This window comes from Pholcus phalangioides, unplaced genomic scaffold, assembly GCF_987345545.1.
Source record: "Pholcus phalangioides strain wild (caught in Gottingen) unplaced genomic scaffold, Ppha-v1.0 ptg000028l_1, whole genome shotgun sequence".
NCBI classification, from domain to species: domain Eukaryota; kingdom Metazoa; phylum Arthropoda; class Arachnida; order Araneae; family Pholcidae; genus Pholcus; species Pholcus phalangioides.
The window spans coordinates 7,523,632-7,546,633 of NW_028301618.1; the positions used below are offsets into that span (position 1 = coordinate 7,523,632).

At 40.9% G+C, this 23,002-nt stretch overlaps 1 protein-coding gene and 1 long non-coding RNA gene across 2 annotated transcripts in view; one reads left to right on the forward strand and one right to left on the reverse strand.

Annotated features, from left to right (window-relative positions):
* Positions 1-3,984: 3,984 nt before the first annotated feature.
* On the reverse strand, positions 3,985-17,947 carry LOC149067874 (ras-related GTP-binding protein A-like). The gene is made up of 8 exons (XM_089252108.1): positions 17,076-17,947; positions 15,476-15,575; positions 12,488-12,618; positions 12,009-12,167; positions 10,357-10,452; positions 7,263-7,385; positions 5,628-5,835; positions 3,985-4,307 (listed from the first exon to the last, which is right to left on the reverse strand). Exons 1-8 carry the CDS (start codon positions 17,085-17,087, stop codon positions 4,210-4,212), a joined length of 927 nt encoding a protein of 308 aa, XP_089108234.1. The 5' UTR covers positions 17,088-17,947; the 3' UTR covers positions 3,985-4,209.
* A 251-nt stretch (positions 17,948-18,198) lies between these two features.
* LOC149067875 (uncharacterized) overlaps positions 18,199-23,002 on the forward strand; it is a 35,398-nt gene continuing 30,594 nt past the window's right edge. The window contains exon 1 of the long non-coding RNA XR_016195256.1: positions 18,199-18,242. This is a non-coding gene — a long non-coding RNA (uncharacterized LOC149067875). The remainder of the gene's footprint in view (positions 18,243-23,002) is intronic.

The window sequence follows — 23,002 nt, forward strand, 5'->3', positions numbered from 1 at the left end:
CGACATCGACGCCGACCAGAAGTACCGAACGTCCGAGTGGATCGAGATCAACACCAACAAGAACAGCGATTATTAGAGCTCATCCAGTTTCGATTAAAAGAAATCTCAAACAGAAAACCTTACCGCGTTTTCTATTTTTAAGCGTTGCAAGGCCAACAAAGGTAGAGATCACGTGATGACGGAAAGGGAATACAGTATACTCCCTACGCTCATCCCCATCACGTCAGACATTGCGTCGTGCGACCAAACACATCGAGCAGAGGATTGGACGGGCAAATCCACGTGATCTCTGTCTTCGTCGGCCTTCAATTGAAGTTTCCGAATAGTCCCGAAATATGGTAAAAATAGAAAAGCATTAGCGTATCGAAATATCCGTTATTTGCAATTGGGGTCATTCAAGTATTACGTCAGCATCGAGGGGATTTCGGATTTGCTGACTTTTGATGACAAGTGGGGAGGGGGTTTTGAAGGTTGCTTACGTCATCAACCACCCTTTTTGAAGATATGAAATATTCTATGCTGCTGACGAAATTTTGCTTACAAGGGAGAGGGGGTCAAAAATGGGTAAAAATCTGCTTACGTAATACTTGAATGGCCCCTTGCCAGAAATTGCAATTGCGGAAAAAAAATATTTTATACATCAATATATTTCTATCTTAGGCCGAATACATAGTGAGGCGACCACGAGGTATGGGAGTGTATAAAAGAGACTAGCACATACTCGAGCAGCGAGACGAAGAATGGAAAGAGGTCACTCAACGGGGTGCGTGACTTGAGCAATCCAGTTTGTTTTCACTCCGGATCTGCTGATTGGTCCGTTTCTCAATTTTTTCTATTTCCTTCTGTGGAGGAATCATCATCATCACACCCTTACATTTCAGAACCCTCTAGCTATTTTTTCTATCTTCCTCCTCTTTTACTATGCACGGACGTCTCTTCCCCCACCTCCTATGCATTTTTTTTTCCTTCCCGGTCGCACAATTCTCGTACTGCTTACCTCTTCGCTGCACTATAACCGCAGCCTCATTCAACCATCTCTCGCTCGAAAATTTCAGATATCATCCGTGCTTATCTGTGACTTTCGTAAGGCCTCAGTCCCACGAGAGTGGGCTAGGGGACCCTTGGTAAGATAATTAAAGTTAAAGATAATAAAAGTCTTTGTCAGGATCCGCGGTCGTCTCGGGCATCGGGGAAGCAATAATTTTTATGGCTTTCAATACAAAGGCAGCGGAACGAGCGTCTTCCATGGGCGGAGATACGGGGGGGGGGGCGTGGGGAGGCATTGCCCCCCTAGCGTCAAAGATGGAGTCGACTGATCTAATGTATATATGAATTGACATCATCATCTTGGCCCCCCCCCCACTAGACTGCCAAGTCTATCTCCGCCTATGGCGTCTTCCTTCGAAAATGACCGGACAAGTACGGATTACTTCACGCGGGCTGTGGTTTTTGCGGTTTATGTCCAACAAAGACTTTTATTAACTTCAATTATCTTACCAGGGGTCCCCTAGCAAACTCTCGTGGGACTGATCCTTTATTTACAGGTCGAGTTTCGGAGGCTCCAAAAAGTGGAAGAAGACCACCCTATTCCCCACCAAGGTATGTGAGGAAGTATTTTCGACCAAAACAATGAAACGGGGAATTGTTGAAATGCACGGGAGAAATGTCCTGAAAAAACGTATTAACTGTCCAATCCACAGAAATTTCGGAAAAAGTAGTGATAGCACGCACACACACACACATAACAAACATGGATCGTAGTTAACGTGAGCGGGAGTTATCTGGGTAGTCGAGTTACATCCGCATGTCGAGTTATCGAGGTTCTACAGCACTAATGACAATAATCGAAAAGATAATTTTGGAAATAATTCGGTGAAATGGGCAGAGTAATGCAACGATTATGTGGCGTCAGCTGGTACCGACTCCAGCGCCTCACGAGACAGCCATTGTTATGTAGCCCTGCGGCCACCCAAGGCCGTCTTAAGAGCATCATGGGCCCCCGGGCCAAGTGATTTTTCTGATGCCCTACCAGGCAAATCCTCGGAAATTTCAACCAGATTTCATTTTTGTGAGGCCTCCCTTAACTATTAAGAGCTAAACATAGCGCTGGCAGAGTTCCCATACAGGCGCGGACAAGAAAAATGCCGGACCGTCTTTTTTTCCGTGGGTGGGGAGCAATAAACTGAAGAAAGAATACGGCCCTTTCGCAAAAAAGGACGGGTTTTTTCCCGTCCGGTGGCGCTGATGCAACCGGGCCAACGATTAACTAAAGACAACGACAGGAGGGCGAACCGGGACGCACAATTCCATAATGTACTTAGGTTTTAACATGGGATACGCTCATTGGCGAAGATCACAATTACGCCATTAAAGATCGAGGGACATTTTAACTCCTAGGGTGACTTGATAACGCCCTTATCTAATGGCTATATTAACCTATCTCGTGACGTAGTAGCCGAACATTACCGATTCGGAGCTACGCATGTTACGTTTGGCAACTTATCGCCAAACACCAGGATTTTCATTAACGATATATCGCTTTTACATAATTTTTTTATACAATATAAATATCACAACACACACAAAAAAGTGTTTTTACTAATGTACATGTTGACAATTGTTTGTATTGGTTTGTGCGTACATCACCGCTTAAAAGGTTTTTCCCATCTTTTCTGAATCACCCTGTATTTGTTTCTGGGGCATTGTAAATAAATTGATCATAAGATTTTTTTTGGAACATTGAAAACCGTTTTGAAACGCACCTTTCCCCCCCCCCCCCCCACCCAAAAAAAAAAAAAATGTCACGAAGGGTAGAAATTGAAAAGGCTTGGGAAACGCATTCAAGGTTCGAGTGGCATCTGATTGTTTAGAATAGAAAAACGCAATTCTAAATGGACTCGGACAGTAGAATTCGAAGAGAGAAGTTTGGAAGGGGCTGCTCTAGTTTTAGAAGTACTTTCAGTTCATGTGAATAAAGCTGTTTATATTCACATAATTATTGCCACCCACGTCAAGATGAGTTCACCCCGGGGGGTGGGGGGGAAGTCTTCAAGTGCATAGAGAACGCTCGTGATGGTGGGACTTGGTATCATTTCTGAAATTGAATGTATAAAAATATAGAAAGCTAGATAGGTACTTTCAGATAGCCCCTCCCCCCCATCTCTACATGATGCAAATACCTAGTAGAAATGTATAGAGGGCTTGTGTACCATCAGGACTGTCTTAAGAGCATCATGGATCCCCGAGCCGCGTAATTACAATCGAATCCCTACTCTCTTAGTAACATAGGAAGCATTAACACTCCGGTGATTGGTTACTGCGAGCAACAAAAAAGCTAACAAGATGGCACGAGAGGCGGAGTTTCGGGCGAAACTGAATTTCAAAGTTCATTAATGAACAATGAAAGCATTTTTTATTGTATCAGTAAATGATAGCTGGGTCCAGCTTTGCGAGCCGTTATTATTGTCTTCTCGATGCATGTGAACCGCATTTTATTAATTCAGAAACAAAAACAAACTTTTAGTAAATCTCAGTAAATGACAGCGAAGATGGAAAGATTGGAAAAAAATTTGGATGTGTTTCAGACCAAATGGAACTTGCAACCTTCGGTACATGAGTCTTGTACCATAACCATTACTCCAACGGTAGATGTTAGACTCAAGTCGAATTAAATGTATCTATTGTTAAACGTCGCCAGAAAAAATTTCACCATGAGTGACGTAATGGTTCATCAATCATTTCGGCCAATCACGATGCACTAAATTTCTACAATGTAGCTAGAAATGTAGAGATTGTTTATAAGCCCCCCGGGCCGAGTGATTTTTCTGAGGCCCTTACCAGGCAAATTTTTGAAAATTTCAACTGGATCTCATTTTTGGGAGGCCCCTGCCTTAAGACCGCACTGTGTACCACTAGAAATGCTATGGAGGGCCCTGAATGTAGCAGATGAGGTTGGTTTAAAAAATAAATTGGCCACACACAAAATACAAAAAAAGTTAGATACTTTTAATAGATCTTTGTATTTATATTTACATAGTACATATAATAAATCTGCCACGATTAAAAATTTCACAAAAGAGACAAAAAAAAAAGATACGGGTGTATGTAGACGGCGAAAAAAACAAAACGCAACAAGAACGCAAAGAAAGCAAATCGGTTATACTAATATAAAAATTGAATTATAATAACGAAGTCTTTTTCCGTCTTCTATCATTGACCGGCGAGAGATTGCTGTGGCTGCTTGACGCCTTCAAGTTTCTCGAAATGCTTCCTTGCATTCTTGATATTCAATAGCGTCACTGCTGGCGCTGAAAACAAAAAGAAACAAAGTCATGGCCTGAATATAAAGACAACAAAGCCAATAACAATAGACTGTCAAGAAACAAGACCTTGAAAAGAAAGTCTGCAACGTGTGCGAAAGTTTGGCATTCACATTTTAAAGTTGAAAGCTTCGGCTAAAAATAAAATTCTGCATTCCTTTCTACTACTTTATCACGCACCAACTCCGGTCATATCACCATCTATCGATGGTCACCCGAAACTTGGTAAGGAAAGAACTTTGTTTTTCTTTGTGAACAGATGGAAGCATGAGCAATGGACTTTGAAATTGGGGACAATAAGGTTGACTCTCTCGCAACAGTAGGTACGATTGTGTCCTATGTGCAACAAGGCAAACAGACTTCTTCGCAGTTGGTCGCACAGCTCAAACATCAATTGCAACTGTGGGATGTGTTACATGAAATTTATCAATGACCACCAAAACTGAAACTGTGTAGCGCAGTGATCTGCTTCACTGGAGTGATCTAAAACTGTGTCATGCATGGGCTGCTTGAGTGATCTGGAACTGTGTAGCAGACCACTTAAGTGATATGTAAATGTACCACAGGTCATTTAAGTGCTCTGGAACTGTGACACTGATTTGTAGATATGCTGCAGGCCACTTGAGTGATCTGAAACTGTGCTGAAGGTAACTAAACTGATCTGTGAATTGATGATTGATCTGTAAATGCCCTACAGGCTGTTTGAGTGATTTGAAACTGTTTAGCAGATCACTTAAGTGCTCTGGAACTGTGCTGTGGTGATGATCTATAAATATGACATGGGATGCTAAAAAAGATCTGAAAATATGTCGCAGACCACTTGATTGATCTGGAACTTTGCTGCATTGATCTGAAAATATGCCACGCCCTACTTAAGTCACCTGTGAATATACTATGGGCTGTTTTAAGTGATCTAAAACAGTGCTGTAGGTCACTTAAGTAATCTGAAAATGTGCCACAAGTCACTTAACTGCTCCAGAACTGTGCCGCAGTGATCAATAGATATTGCCGCAGGTCACTTAAGTGGTCTGCAAATAAGCCACAGGTCGCTAAAGTGCTTGGAAATTGTGTCACAATGATCTGAAGACATGCCGCAGGCCACTCGAGTGATCTGTAAATGTGCCAAAGGAAAAATGTGCTGCTAAGTTTATTTTTAAAAAATTATGTTTGAGGTCGCAGGCCACATTTGGCCAGTGGGCCATGGGTCAAGCATGTATGCTTTGGGATATTACTAGCATCATGATTTTGTGTGTGTTACAATATTTGAAAAAATAATAGCAATCAAAGTCATTGAATAAAAAAACTTACTGATATTCGGATCAGAGATGATGACCATAACGTAAGTGTTGGGGGTGAAGACATCAACGTAAGAAGAGAAGTTGCCATTCGACAGCTGCATGCTCTGGAACTGGGCAGCAAGCTTGCTACAGCTCAGCTTGAACTGCTTTATGATGTTTGAGACTTTCTCGAACCTGTGAACGTCTTTGTGGTCCCTCCTCTGGACGTGAGATATCACCTGAGTGCAGAGAAAATAAATGAGAAAACGTCTTTCAAGTGCCAAATGCTTATTTTTCTTTAAGTTTTTGGCCGTTTTCCGAATTTAAATGGGATAGTTTTCGAATACTGTATCGGTCACAAAAAACATCAGCACACATTGAACTTCCCTGACAAAGAGGAGTTGTGAAGAGTATTCTATTGCGTCAAATGACACAAAATTTGATCGACAGAAATTTCATATATAATGCATTTAGAATTTATCACACGAAGAAAAACTTAAAAAATTCATAGGTCATGCCAGGGCCAATATTGTACATCTTCAACGTGTTCAACAAGTAAAATTCCCTGCAAAGCAATTTACAGAAAGGAAAATTCACAGACGAACATTGACACAAAATTAACTAGCAATAGTTCAGCGTTGAGAGATAGAGTGAATTACCAAGCTTATCAAGAGTGAGAAAATGACAGAGTCAGCAAGTGAATGAGCAATTTAGTAAGTGAATCAGTAGTGTGGGAATAAACAAGTTAGTGAGCAAATGAGCGAGTCAGTAAGTGAGTAAACTAGTTAGTGAATGAGCAAACAAGTTAGTGCACAAATAACAGTAATTTAGTAAGTGAATTGGTAACGAGTCAGTACGGGACACAAGTTAGTGAGTGAATGAAGAGGGAGCAAACAAGTTAGTGAACAAGTGAGCGAGTAATTTAGGAAGCAAGAAAGTGAATTAGTAGTGCATGAGTAAACAAGTTAGTGAACGAATGAGTGAGTCAGCATTAGTGAGAAAAGTACAGTAGTTAGCAAGAGTAATTTAGCAAGCAAGTGAATTAGTAGTGAGTAAGTAAACAAGTTGGTGACAAATGAGTGAGTCAGCAAGTGAGTAGTGGAGGAACGAGTGAGCAATTTAGTGAACAAGCAAGTGAATGAGCAATTTAAAAAGCGAGAACAGGGCCTATATTACATAAGTTTGTGCTTCGGATGAATACAAATTTTCGGGGCACGTTAAATGGTGTTATTTGAATCAGTGATACCTGGAGCGGTCTGTGCCTATTGTACGAAAAGTAGTCAATTTCTGGGGCCTTTACACATGCCCCATTTGCTCATGTGAGAAACAGGCTCTGAGCAAGAAAGCGAATAGTGAATGAGTAACAGATTAGCATACAATTTAGCGAGTATCTGAGTAAGCATATGAGCAAAAACAAATAAGTGATTTACCACTCACTCAAATCACTGACTTGGTCAGTTCCTCACTCAGTCGCTCATTCACTCTGTAAGTCGCTTGCTCACTTACTTCCTCATTTGTTCATTCAAATAATCACTTCATTATGGCAACTGGTATGACAAGTCCCATATGCAATCACTATCCTATATGCTTCCCTTTCGATGGATGTCATTATAACAAGTGCAGACTTTACTATGTGCAAATTAATAATATTGAAAGAACAACTTACAAGGAATGTGGCCCTTTCGAACAACAAGACTTCATCCGCTTCAATGATATCGGCGAACTGCTTCAGGTTATGCTCGAGCTGTTGTATGTTCGGTATGAGCTTATAGACAATTGAAGACCATGCCTAGGAAATAAATCATTATATATATATATATATATATATATATATATAAAAACCAAGCTTCGCACTTTAAATCAATAATCATCCACAAACATGCGTACAAAATGTATGGTCAACTAACAGGGAGCACATATTGCAGATTTGAATCCTGAGAGGCATAAATAGTGCTGGTTTCTGGTGAATTTTGTTGTATACTTCCAAAGTGAAACATTCGGTCACACAGCAACTAATATTGCACACAGGGTGGTCATGTAATAAATTTGCTTGTATACCAGGCAGTTGCAAAAGTCAATGAATGCAAATAAACTTTTGACATATAAGTGTTTCGGAGTATGCGATCGAGAATGAAGATGGAAAATGAAACCCTAGCTCTCGTGGTTACAGTCACAGCTGTGGCCCCTACATCCTGCAGCAGGACCCTTAGTCTGGGATCTTTGGCGGGCCCCTGCCCAGACTTTCTAAGTCATTCAATAATAAATTTACAGCGTGAAAACAAAAAAATGAGAGAATCGTCTCAGACCCCAGGGCTGGAGCACAATCGGCCCTACCCCTTGTGAGGGGGGGGGGGCTATGGTCACAGCAACAAAGTGTCAAAAAATTTAAACAGCAACACACACTTTTATGCATTGCGAAGTGATCAGTGGGCTAAAAAAAAAACAAATGCTGTTAGAAGAGCACCTGTAGCATCAAAAATACTGGTGCTGGAAGCAGACAAAGAAACATGTGAAAATAACCAATGGGGGATCCAATTACTGCAGCAGAAAGTTCACCACCGAGGGGGTTAGAGCATCAACACCTCCGTGAAATCCTTTCTTTGTCTGCATACTGCACCAGTATTTATAGTGAAACAGGTACTGTATCCACAATGCTATTTATGCTTTTTCACTGCGGCAACCACTTAGTAATACATCAAAGCGAGTGTTGACATTTGAGAATTTTTTGAAATTTTCAAAAAATTATAGGCTGTACTACACAATCTACGTTTTTGTTCATCTTTTCCTTCTCAAGCGCTTTTGCTTATCATCTCATTCTCAAAGCGCATCTTCTGAAACACCTGTATAGTAACACGAGGAGCCCGCAGATCCCTGGTGGGAGCCCCACAATGAGTCGTCGCCTCAGTTATAGAAAATGTAATGAATGTGTGCAATATGTTTTTACATAATTTAAAATATTGAACGAATAATATGGGAGGTCCCTGGTCTAGCGTACAGAGCATCAGATCCCCAACACAAGGCTAAAACTAGGGTAGGTCAAGAAATCTAAGGCCCTGGGCATCAGACCAGGAAGAGCACAACGTTTGTCCTTTGCTCATGCAATATTATGAAGAAGGGGGATGCTGAAAATGAATATTTGCCCCAGGCGACAGTAAAATGGTTCTAGTTGCAGCCCTGCCCTACTCTTATTTTGGCCCTTGCCAGTAGTACTGTTTATGATCTTGTTAATGTGGAATTTGGTACAGTTTGGAGAAAGCTCTCATGCTAAAATTTGTTTTTCACACACTAGCGTGAAGGGCAAGGGGACAATATGAAATTATAGTCAATTCTGTAATTGGCTAGAAGTCCTTTGAGATTGGCTGAAGAAACGTTTTCCCGATATATTGCTAGCAACAGTGAAGAAGTGAAACTGCCAAACTTGTAAATAAAGCAGATTTCACACCAGTCTCCTCCCAACAATGCCCAAGAATGAATTATTGCAACACTGCAACTCTTGTCAGATTGTGCTGATTCACAAATGCCTGATTGCATCATGTATAAAAAACAAATGGCAATACTGATTGGTTCGCTCATGAATAGTAGCATTACTTGGTCTGTTGGGAATGCAGCCGTCATTTATGTGTTGTCTGCCTTCGGAACACGGTGTGTTAAAATGAGTGCGGTAATAACAAATCCCACTAGTTGTGAAATTCGATTAGTGATTAGATTTTTAAATGCAAGAGGACATAATGCTGCTCAAATTCACCATCAATTGTGTGAAACATGGGCCTACTGCAATGAGTGAAGGAAAAGTGAGGAAATGGTGTCCTGAGTTTAAGGAAGGGCGTTCAAATGTTCACAATGAGCGGAGGAGCGGCAGATCTAGTGTCTGGACTGATGATCTCGTTGAGCGTGTGAATGCAAAAGTGAAAGAAAATTGTCACTTTACTTCAGCAATCTTTATCTAGAATTTCCAGAAGTTTCTAGGACAAGAGAGAGAATCAAAACTGAAACTCTTAAGTTATCAGAAACTGTGCACGATGGGTACCGAAAATGCTCACAGATGCTGACAAAGATCACAGAATGGCATCTGTACATGCTTTTCTCGACCGCTTTAACCATGATGGAGACTAATTTTTTTCCCATATCATCACTGGTGATGAAACGTGAAATTTCATATGCCAATGCTGAGATGAAACAGCAATCCATGCAGTGTGTGTGTGACATCATTCCGATTCACCTAAACCGAAAAAATTCAAACAAATCCAGTCTCAAAGGAAAATCATGGCAACTGTATTCTGGGACTGAAAGGGTGTGCTTTTGCGGCGGAATTTTATGCAGATGGTTTGAAGAAGCTTGTCCCACGATATCAGAAGTGTTTGGAACGACATGGTGATTATGTAGAAAAATAAAGTAATCGTGTAAATTTTTGAACCCATTAATAAATGTCATTTTTTCAATTGTTTTCATTTCATTACCGATCACCCCTTAATTTTGGTTGGCCCTCAGGCAAACTTACATCTAGCTAGAAGTTCCCGCCCCCTACCAATCATCAAACTTGTTCTCAAAAGTCAAAAGTACCAAACCACAAGGCCCCCCTCATGTGTTAAGATGGCGCTGCTGCAATGCAGGAGTGCTCTGGCAAAAAAAGTTTCTGCAGCCTTCCATACAATAGCGATAGCTTATCTCAAGGCAAGAACAGCTCTACCGATTCCTGTCATATGATGAAACAAACACAAAAAGTTAAAGAAGCTAGAAAACTACCCATTATTGCATTTTACCTTGTAGAGTGTTTCGTCCCAAATGGAGGTGCGGAAGCAAATGCACTCGAGCGGCAGAGACAGTCTTTTTATGTCCTCCTCCCGTTCACTGAATACCTATAGAAAATAAAAAACGAGAATTTTTTTTTTAAATACAATAATATAAAGCAAAGATGTATCATGGGTTGAACATTACACTATAGCAAAAATTAAACATGTTTCATTTGTATTTAATTTCCCACATACAGTAGCGCTCAAAAGTCTGGACAACCATAAATTTGTCTGCCAAATCCATGCACTTTGGTGCCCCACACCTCTTGTCCAGCTCACTAAACTCACCCTAGCAGTGCAACGAAAGGTAGCTCAGCCGCATTGGGCATGCTCTTGAAGGAGTGCCAAATTAGAGTTGGAAAAACCCTTCACTTACCGAAGAAAATTAGGGGAAATTATTTCTGTCCACTCTAGGAGGGGCGCAACGTCCAAGGTAAAAAGTGAATGTCGAAAAAAAATTTTATTCACCGAGAAAAATTAGGGAGAACATTTTCCGTCCGTTTTAGGAGAGGGGCCATATACAAGGTAAAAGGGCGGGAAAAAAATTGAAATGATACATTACAATATAAAATCTTGTTTTTCCTTTGAACGCATCAAAACAAAGCCTGCACAATTGAAAATTTCTTTTTTTCAACCAACTCGCTGTCCAGGGATTTTGAGAAAATAGACTTGAAAAGGGTTCAAGTAATTGTCACAAAACTACTTCAAAAACTGACCATTTTTTCCTCCCCCCTGTATAGACAGCAGGATATTGGATAAAGGCGGGAGTTACACTACAAAAGTTTAATAAAAGTTCATTAATAAAAACTTGAAAAATTCAACCAATAAGGTTATCGGTTACATCCGAGCAAATGCAACTAATGTCTTTATTAGTTGCATTTTTAAAGTTTTATTAATGAACCTTTATGGAACTTTTAAAGTGTAATCCCAGCCTTAGTCTTATGTGGTTTAAAGTTTCTGTTCCGCCCGCCCACTCTTGAATGTTTCTTTGTAACAGGGGGGAAAAAAAAGGTGTATGCTCTCATAAAAGGATTCAAACTTACAGAATTCAATTTTTTTTGTGGACCTTTTTTTTCTTCTGTTCACGTATTTTTCACTTTTCAAGCAAAATTCTGGGCTAAATGGGAACCAAGTACACGAGCAATGATTTGAACAATGGTCATATTATTTTACTTGCAAATTTTAATAAACTTACAGTATTCCCAAGCATTGGCCAGCATGCCATAAAACTTGAGGGACACCAGCTTTATGATTGTTGCGAGGTCTGGTCCACTTTCTGCATGCCCGTAAAAACGAGGTTAAAAAAAGATCACAGCATGCATTCAGCCGATTCAATGGATTTTTTGAAAAGGGTCCGATTTCCACATATCTCTGCCCATGTTTTATGTAAATAAAAACACAATTAGAAAGCTATTGCACTGTCTCCCACAATGCCGACCCCTCTCAAGAACCAGTAGTGGCTAGCATTAAACAATAAATAAATCGCCCCTTCCGACACATCACCCTAGATCAACACCTAGGATGGGGGTGCCACTTGAGGTCTAAGACTGGCCCTGAGACAGCTGAATGTTATAATAACTCCAGACTGACATAGCTGTGATGATAAATGAAGAAATACTCACTTTCTCACGTTGGTCTTCTTGGATGAGATCCATCTTATGAACGAGGCAGAAGATCTTCGCGTCAGGAGAGCTCTGCAAGATGGCTTCCAGGCAAGACTGGTAGTAGTGCAAGTCTTTCTCCAGCTCTCGAGATTCAACATCAAAGACGTATATAAGAACCTGTTGATAAGAAAATAAACACCATCTTGTCCATAACTCAATGGAAGAGAAATCCTGATTGCCTCTCCATTCCGACAAAACTTGTAACACAGTCAAATCCCGTTTCAACGAATACTGTTATAGCAAAAATCTCGTTTTAGTGAACAATTTTCTAATCCCTCCAGGTGGATAAGTTTACATAGGAATAATGCTAAAACCTGGAATTCTTTTATAACGAAATTTCATTACAATGAAGTGATTTTTCTGGTCTCTTGGAGTTTGGTATAATGGGATTTGACTGTACGAGCAGAAATTGCCACATTTATACTGAAAATAATCACCTCTACGTTCCTGAAAATGTTATCCCGCTGACTCGCGAAGTAGTTCTCCATGAATGCTTCCTGTCCGCCGCAGTCCCAGATATTCAACACCAGATTTCCGAGGAATCGCACGTGCGAATGCTCCACGTCAACTGCAAAGAAAACAATGTACAGTCAAACCTCTCTTTCTTGAAAAATAAAAAAAGTCACTGTGCTAAATCAATGCATTTTAACATCTGTACCGAAGTAATTTTCGAAAAACTCTAACTTGAAGGCCAAGCCAAATGATAGTAACAGGAAAACATGGAAATTCCTTTTCTTTCATGCAAATCTGGGTTTTCTCTGGAGGCAAAAGGAACTTATAACAAAGGATTATTCCTATTACTCTCCATTGTGTTGAGAGATCTTATCAATCGTAGGTGGATACTATGATTGACGGAGGGGTGGATGGCTTGTTAAGCATGGCAAAAAAGTCAGCCAACAGACAATTCAAAATTGCTTTAAGAAAGCTGCAGGTTTGGAATAAGTCATCTCAGTGGTGAAGAATCTGATCTGGTGGTTCGCTCGAATATCAACGAATCTCAGAAAAACGTTGAAATGAAATTTCAGAACATTTCATATTGTGCCCAGGCTCTATCGACCATTGCCAATTTTAGCCATTGCCCCACAGGCCCGTCATTTGTGGGGGGGGGGGGGGGGGGGGGTCAGGGGGCTGTTGGCCCCCGGCTTTGCTTCAAAATAAAACAAAACAGTGTCCTCTCGACACTGAATTCATTAGAAAGAGCAAAAATTCCCATTTTACATTTAATACTGTTTTTGATTACATCAATTTTCTCTCATCAGATTCTCTTTTCTTAGTAACAAACAACGACAATTACTAGACTGGTCATATGAAATATATGACATCTTTTTTTCAGCCACCTCGTTGGGCATTTTGCCTGTTGTGGCGTTGTATTTGTATTTAACAGCGTGAAATCACGTAAACTACACGAGCATAACCAGAAAAATAACATCACAGTTGCCAAAGATGAACAAACTTCAGCTAAAACTTCATTGAAAAGTAGCCAAAATATGTGGATATAATATTAGAACTTGTGTTGGCATCTAGTGAGCATAGTTTGAACCCAAAACTGCAACTATGGTGTCCGTAAAGTGGTTTCCTTACCTGGTCTCTCATGTTTTGGTCACTCACTGATCTTTAAGACTAGACATGACCCAGGCTCTGTCCCTTAGGGCAGTGGTTCTTAACCGGGGGCCATATGGCTCCCTAGTGGTACTGGGATACTTCAAGGGGGCCCCACAGAAGAAAATTTAGAAAGGGGCCATGACAAGTGGTTTGGAGGGCTGCAGGGAGCCGAAAAGAAAAATGAAGGCGTGAAGAAATGTTTTTATATTAGTGACTATATACACTTACAGAATCCAACAAAGCCACCCACAAAACCAGGCCTTCTTAGGGCATGGACCCACCTGGGCCTCACCGCCTACGTTTTGCAGCAGGTTCTCTAGGATGGGGTTTTTCGCAAGCCCCTGACTAGATTTTTCACAGACCCCTAATCTTTACATTTATAGTGTGAAAAACAAAAAATGATGAAAACCATATCAGGCCCCGAGCTGCAGCTCTGTCAGTCCCACTCTTGTGAGGGGCCTCATGCCCGTAAGTGACTCCACCTTATGATATTTTGTATAGTGCAATAAATTTTGAAAATAAGTAGGAAATATGTAGGCTGTTTATTTCCAGCTAAGTATGGGACTACTGTAGCATCACTTTGCCTAGGGCCCCCCCCCCCCATGATGTTGAGACGGCCCTGAATAGAACTCGGACTAGCGGTGAGCTCAATAAATTCTAGGCCAGTGGTTTGGAGGCCAATCTTATTTGCAAAATTTTCATTCAGTATAAATTTACTGAAAAAAATCAATTCAATACGTACAAAGGATCTTGCTTCTAGATGAGGGTCGAAGACTCTGGGTATAAGACAGGGGAGCCACGAGAAAAATAATATGCTTCAAAGAGGGCCATGGGCAAAGAAAGTTAAGAAACGCTGCCTTAGGGGATATAAGCCAGTTACCCCGAGAGGTTGACACTCACTGATCTGGTCTCACATGCTCTGGGATCTCCTTTGGCCATTCACATGCATAGACATGCTCTGTGTGAATATTTTAGTCATTCCCACACTAATCAAATTGATAGAGAATAATGAAAATGGCATTCTTGACCGTATCTGAGGATGACCGTTAAGAAGGGATTTCAAATACAGTATTTGAATAGGCTTTGTGCCGGGATATTTTTATTTGGCCATAAAAACAAGGGTTAAGAGGGGTTTTACTATAGTTTCTTTGCTTGTCCCATAAATCTTCACAGCTTGTTTTCTCCTTCACATCATACAGGAGCATAGATGGTACAGAGGTGATGGGAGAAAGTGGCGATCTGCCATTCACGAAACATTGTATCATTAGCATAGAAGGAAACCAAAGCAGAACAATTCTCCCCCGCCTGATCACAATGCACACCCTCCATTCAAAGAGCGTGTACGTACCCGCTTGTGCACGGGAGTCCAGCAAAGACAACATAAGTTACGTGCTGAGTGAAACAAAACAGTTTAGCCCCCGACCAACTCTTATAAGTGAGACGGGGGACAGTCAGGGGTCTACAATGGGAATGTGATCTATAGAGAACTTATCATAAGGGGAATGTTAGATCAGGTGCCCCACAAACTGGGAAAAGGTTTTTCCCTGTTTTTTGAGATTCCCAGTAAAGATGCCATTACGAATATTTCATATTTTTATGGAGGGTGGTTAATGATTTAAGAGTCATTCTGACACACCCCCCCCCCATCAAAGTCTGCAAATACAAAATCCCCTCTCTTCCTGTATTAATGCTGACGTAATACTTGAATGCCCCCTCCCCCCATCACAGAAAATCCTGGTGTAAAAGTATGTTGTGCAATCAAAGAATAAATCAAATAGCATCAAACAATTACATACTATTGGGAAAAAAAAAAAAAGACTTACTCGTAGCACCCAAACGCCTCGTATCCCGAGCGATGTAATTGGCAAATATTATTGACCTCATACTCGTCTTGCCAGAGGCGTTTTTGCCCATCAGCAGAACCTGCAAAGACCAAAACAAAATCTTTCCTCAGAGCTGGTGTAATATAAGGATGGATCAAATAAAAACAAAATGGTGGTTGTAATTTGACATTCATTTTTTTTGTACGAGTGTAGGGTTGTGTGGCATCGTACAACATGGTCTGCGATAACTTGCCCAATATATGCAGTTGGTTGTCACACTCGACGAGAAATTTCCATAGCTGAGCATTTCGTATATAAGTATAAGAGATGAATAGTGTCTACCAATTATTGTCAAGCTCTTTTAGATTGCAAAAAATAATGTCGCAATTAATAAAGTGACATTTTATATACAGGGTGCATAGGCAACGTTATTTTACTGACGAATCATTGATTCTAGAGGCATACTTCCAATTATAAAAAGGTATCCATATACTCGTATGTTATTTAGTACATTACAAGGGGACGTTCAAGTATTACGTAAGCAAATTTTTAGCCATTTTTGACCCCCTCCCCTCGTCAGCAAAATTTCGTCATCAGCTCTGCCACTCTGAATCCTAACACATATTTATGGCATCAGAGACGTACACAGGGGCATGGGGACTCGTGCCCCCCCCCCCCCCGTGACGAGATCAAGATTTCATTTTTTTTTAATTGAAATTTCGGAAGAAAGTACTTTTATATGTTATTATAATCAATTTCTGTTAATTTCAATGTTATTTGAAGGCTATGAACCCAAAATTCACTGCGACTCACCCTCTAAGCCATATAATGATAAATCGCATAAACGCCCTTGACCCGCAGACCAAATATGGCCCTGGAAGGTTATCTCATGCAGCCTGCCCTCCTCAAACCTGATTTTGTAAAAATTAACTAAGCGGCCCATCTACAGATTGCTTAAGTGTCCCATGGTACAATTCCAGAGCATTTAAGCGGCCTGGACAGAGTAGGGGGGAATTCACAGTGGCCTGTACAAATTTCGGTCATTCACATGCTTGCACACATTCTATGCCACTAATTTTGTCGCTCACTGATCCTATCCCTAATTTTCTAGGTCACTCTTTTGCTCACTCACTGATCTAGCCCCTCACTCTCTGGGCCACTCTTTCGATTATTTACACGCCTGAACATACTCTGAGTCACTCTTCTGATCATTCACATGCTTGCACACGTTCTAGGACACGCTTTTGATCATTCACAAGGTTGCACATACTCTATGTCACTGTTTTGGTCACCCACTGATCTGATCCTTCACTTTCTAGGTCACTCTCGCCCATTCACGTGCTGTTGGTCACTCTCTTGCTTGCAAACTCTCTGGGTCACTCCCTCATCTGGTCGCTCACTTTGGACCCCTGGACGTGGGTATTCGCGGTGGCCTGCAAAAATTTTGCTACCTTGGGCTATCTTAAGAATACGCCACTAGGCACCGTTACCCCCAATGTAATCGCGACATAACTAACAAGAAACTAAAATCAATAAATGGGAGTTGTTTTTAAAAAAATACAAACACTAAATACAGAGAAGAGAGAAACGAAAAACAAACCTTTTTCTTCATCTTGGATGTAATGAATAGTTTATTAAAGAGAAATAGACGCCAACAAACTAATTGTTAACCCGGGGGGGGGGGCGAAGAGTGACTTTGCTTCCTTGGATATCACATACAAATATCATGTGATGATTTGTTTGTGTATTTGCTGTATAGAGAGATGGTAGTCATGTTTATGCAAAGATGATTATTCAGTCAGGAGCGTTAACCAATCAGAGTGAGTCTATTATTTGCAATGAATAATCATCCATACAGAACCTGCTCGTTGATTGAACAATCGATAACTGATGGGAACACTCACACTTTCACTGAATTATACAGAGTTTTAGCTTATTTGACTTCTTTCTGATTGTTAAATTGAAGAATCCAAGGGGCACAAAATCGAGCTAAAACAGGGCGCCCTGCCTGATGTCGGTACATAGCTTCTTGTGTGCAATGGAAGTGTAACGGCCGTATTCACCAACACAGTTTAAACTACAATCGCAGGTTAAAGCCGGGTTTTCCCAGGAATAGGTTTGTTGCGCAGCGTGAACCGAGTTAGACTATTTCGCGCCGACAAAAACGAGTTACATCGAGGCGCGTCAGATCAGGGCGGCTATATAACGTATATGGCTTTGGCATCAGCTACTCTGTCATCTGCATGCTCCGGTTTGACGGGAAGGGAAAGAAGACACACAAGAGTAAGAGAATATCCGCAGAACGTGCGGCGCATGACGCACTTCACTCCTCTAGAAGCAGTCGGCCAATCACGCCCACCGTAAAGCGCTGTCGTGAGCCGCGATGTGCTCTGTAGGAAAACAGCCATGCTGATTTTCTCATTGGTGAGTGGACGGCGTGTCAAGCTGGGCGAATCACGTTGCGCGCGGCACAGGAAACCTGCTCCTAGGAAAACCCGGCTTAAAGGATTAGCGATTGACACGGATTGGTTAAAATCCCCAATTTAACCAATCCGTTTCGATCTTCAATCCTTTCATTTGCAATTGCACTTGAAACTGTGTTGGCGAATACGACCGTAAGAGCCGCGGTTCTTTTTTCCAGAACCGTCGCTCACTCGCTCTTTGGAAAGAGCCGCTCTTCTAGACGGTTCATGAGCGGATCGCCCATCTCTAGTCTCTATTAAACTGTTCGCTCGAGATACAAATACAAGGTTACTGTAACGCAAACGTAAGTATGGATGGAATTATGATTAAATTATGAAATATAAGGAAATTATTGTGAGGGGGAATTAATTGTAATTATGATGGCATCCTTAATGGAAGTTGTTTCCTTTATGTTTCAGTTCAAAGAACTTCCCAATAAGACACAGGGCTTCAACGTCTATTCCGCGGGACATGCCGTTTGGAGGCGATGCAGGGTAGGGCAGGGCCGTCTTAAGAGCATCATGGGCCCCCGGGCCAAATGATTTTTCTGAGGCCCTACCAGGCAAATTCTCGAAAATCTCAAGATATAATTTTTGTGAGGCCCCTTTCCTCTTGAGCCCCCTAGCTGTGCCCGGGTGGGCCCATGCCTTAAGACGGCATTGGGTAGGGCAGGCCCACCCCCCAGCGTTAAAAGTGGAGTGGACAGGTATGGTCCACCACGACTTTGGCGACTTTTTTCTCGCGATAAGTCGCCAAGATCGTCATAATGCTTCTCTGGGTTGCCGTTTTCTGTTTTCCGGTTTCGTTGGGTGATACTAGATGGCGCTAGCTTCGCCAAACAGGATTTTTCTTTTGTTCACAGTGTTTTTTCAAAAATTCTAATCAGCCGTTGTTCCATTTCCAGCGCGTCTCTCAATATCTTTGATTATTATTCCTTCCTTCTGTAGCTTACGTCATTACAGATTATCTACTGCTCAGGTTGTATCGTACCATTTTATTATTTGGTTGTATGTATTACTTATTCATCCATTGCCATGGCTTCCGTTTTATCGGTTTATTATTTAAAATGAACCTACAGAATTTTTCATGCCCGGATCCGTTTATTAAAATTTTTATCTAAAAAAAGGGCCCGGGTTTTAGTTCGTAGAATATTTATTCAACATGCCCGGATCCGTTTATTAAAAAACCTTTTTACCTCTGGATACGGTGTCCAGAGGGAGCGGTAACAAATACTGATGCAAAGTGATAGATATATGTGCGAAATGAGACGGTATGTGATAGCGTGTGAAATATTTGATTTCATTAAATTTTCATCAGTGGCTTTCTTGCCAGCGATGTGATGTGGAAGCAGTGGTCAATTTCCCGTACTGAACATTCTGAAAACAACGAGCTTGCTTATGAAGATATCCTCGTATATTCTATCTAACCCAGAAGACAATCGCCATATGGAGTGTGATGAATACCCTAGTTTTTATGATGAGGCTTAGAAAAATAGCCAGCTTTCTTACAAGCCTTACTCTCATTTTTGCCACATAAACAATGCAGTATCTAGTACATTCCATGTGTTGATTGCTCTCGGGATTACATAGAACAGAGTAGGAGACTCCAATGAGCAGACTTATTGTGTTGAGAACCACAGGAATAAGAGAAATTGGCCATTGCTTGCTAAGGCCAATTAAAATCGGCGATTAAAATATAAGGCGATTAAAATTTAATTAAAAATGGTTTCTTATTGTATTCCGTTTAGCTTTTCCAGAATTACTGCAGGGGGCTTGCCGGCCTTCTTGGAGGTTATTCTCAACATCATCACTAAGAGTATCCTCATCTCCCGAGCTGTCACCCATTGCTCTCGATATGTTGTGCATCACTGCTGTTGCGACAATGGCGGCCACGGCATTCTCTAATGAGTATCGCAAACCAGTGGAGATAAGACGAGAATTTCCTCTTCCACGCACCGTATGACCTTTCCACAACATTCCAAGCATCAACATGGGAAATGTTGTACTTACTAAAACTGGCAAGCAGGTCACCGATTAAAAATGGTTTATTGTTTTCCGCTTAGCCCTTCCAGAAATATTGCAGGGGGCTTGCCGGTCTTCTTGGAGGTTATTCTCAACATCACCACTATTAAGAGCATCCTCATCTCCCGACCTGTCACCCATTGCTCTCGATATATTGTGCATCGCTGCTGTTGCGACGATGGTGGCCATGGCATTCTCTAATGAGCATCGCAAACCAGTGAAGATAAAACAAGAGAATTTCCTCTTCCACACACCGTATGACCTTTCCACAACATTCTGAGCATCAATATGGGCAATGTTGTACCTACAAAGAAAAGAAAAACATTTATAGGCCATTGAATTCTGATTTTCAACATGAAAAAATATTTTAAAATGGACTAATCATTAATCAAAGGTCAGTGTTGGACATTTTGTATTAGCACGCTCGTATTTTCTCTGCATCTGTGGTGGGATTTGCAATAGGAGTGAGCAGAAAGAAACACCCATAGCCACTGTCTCCAATGAGATGGTAATTTGGGGGTATGAAACCATTGCCGCAGAGGTATTGCAAATGGGAATGGTCGAAGATGGTGCTGTTGTGTGTGCTATCAGGCCAGCAAGCAACAATATCCCTGATGTATAAATCGGCATCGCTGACAGTTTGCACATTCAGAGAGAAATACCCCTTCCTATTCCTGAATACCTCTGCTTGGTCTGTATCAGGACTGGAGATTTGGATGCGGGTGCAGTTCAATGCTCCATACATCCCAGGGAACCCACTTGCGAAATAGATTTTCCGAGCAATCTATAATGAAAAACGACGGGCAAAAGTTTACACAATTGTTTCCCACTATGCATGATACACTAATTTATAATACGTGAAATTCTCCAAATAGAACAGCTGCAACTGTAATCTGAGCATACAAAAAAAATAATAACGATAAAAAATTAGAACACTACTACTAACTCAAATCTGTATCATATCTTATACATTGCTGGCTGTGTCTCTGCCAATGTGCAGGGCATACATAAGATGTAGAACAGCTTACAAAGAAGAGTTGATGAGAATAAAACATAAGGAAGAGGGATGGGTTGCCAGACCTCCCACGTATGCCACAAATGTAGGGTGTACTAGAGGCTCCCATGTACACCCATACACAGACTACGGCCTTTGAGCTGTTTTTTAACCATAGACATATGCAGAATTTTCTCGGGGAGGGTTTAATTTTTTTCTTCTTGGGGGGGGGGGGTGTTTTTACATTTTTCCTGCAAAATAACACTATGTAATCTCGGCTTGGGGGGATTTGGGATTAGAACCCCAAAAACCCCCTTTGTGTATGCCAATGTTCTAAACACATATTTTAACATCAGTTTCCACCAATCTTTCTGCAAGGTTGATATTCCCAGCACCCTTCCTCTCTTACACCCGCTGTAATTTATCACATTTGTGGGAGCACCCCTAAAATATATTGACATAAAAAGCTCCTATGTGAAGCTCAAAACCAGCACCAATATGTTTAAAACTCTTACAATGCTCCTGATCACGCTTCAGATACTGGCACGTACGTGTTCATCAGGAAATGAGTAACTGATGTATTCCATTATTAATCAATTTGAGCATGCACAAAAAATTGATTACATTTGTTCCAGCCAGCATAGGAAATATATATGAATTTATTTTCCCAAGCATACATTTTCAATTTCCTCCAGAGCTTGAAGATACGGCAAATATCTACGATAGGAAGCCATGTTTCAAGAAGTAAATAATACTAGCATGCATGCGTTTACTAGTGCCTGTAATGCTAACCACCCAAAAGCAGTGGTAAAAGTTAAAGGAGAAAAGGGAGTGGTAACTCGCCAGTTAAACGTAAGGAGAATTCAGTTTTTCAAGTAACCGTCATTTTTATAACTACCTACCGGTTAAGCGCTGATGGTGAGTACGGCCGTAAGTCGGTTTCTTCTTCTATCTATATTTATCACAGCTGGTGGATGGAGTGACAATTTTGGCTTTAACCTTTTTTGCACTGCATCAACACTTTGGCCTTGTACAGTTTGGGCTCTCGGTTTGCTAAGCTCAGCTGATTTGTCCCATTCGATGGCTCGAGTCTAGGTCAGATGTTCCAAGCACAATCCGATCTGTAACAACCGAATCAGACTGATCACTAAATTCACAGGATTTAACTAACTTCTTAAAGTCAGTGACGAATGCGTCAAATGTTTCACCCTGTTCTTGGATGTGGCTGTTAGAGATAAACCTCTCCACAATCACATTTTTCTTTGGTGTGGTGAAAATTTCGAACTGGCCGATAACTTTTTTGTAGCACAGCTTTTTCTCGTCCGACAAGTCAAACACGTTGAATGCCTCCACAGATTCCTCACCAGCCACATTCAAGAACAATGCCACCTTTACCGCAGACTCCTTATCATTATCATTACCTGATATGCCTTCATAAAGATCTCGAACAACTGTTTGAATTTTCTCCAATTCTCTGCAGCATTTCTGTCGAGGCTTAGGCCTTGTGGTGATCTGCAGAACTCCATATCAACACCAATATATAATCAGATCTAACTACAAATGATCAACTGACAATCTCGTTTACTTAAAACGCGAGCGACTACACCATGTTATATTTAGTAATAACTATATAGTTTTATTAAAAATATTCAGGCACATAGCATTCTTACACACATGGTTCTCCATGTGAAATCCTCTGATCCAGTCCGTTGCCAGATCCTTAACACCTTCTAACTGAATCTGTTGCCAGATCTTCACACGGGGGCATATAAAAAATTTGGATCTTTTTATTTTGCTTCACACTGTATTTTTCACTCTCAATAACGTTATAAAAAAATGTTCGAATTTTTTTCTGATTTAATCCATATGCAGTTTGGATACATCAAGATGCCAATAATAATGGCTTGCGAAGCAAGCACCCAGCTATCATTTAGAATCAACAAATATTGGTTCACTCATATTCTAATCTAATGTTATATGGTTTATTTAGATTAACTCTTAGTGCATTAATTTTACCATTACCAAATTTAAATAGAGGAATGCCGTGAT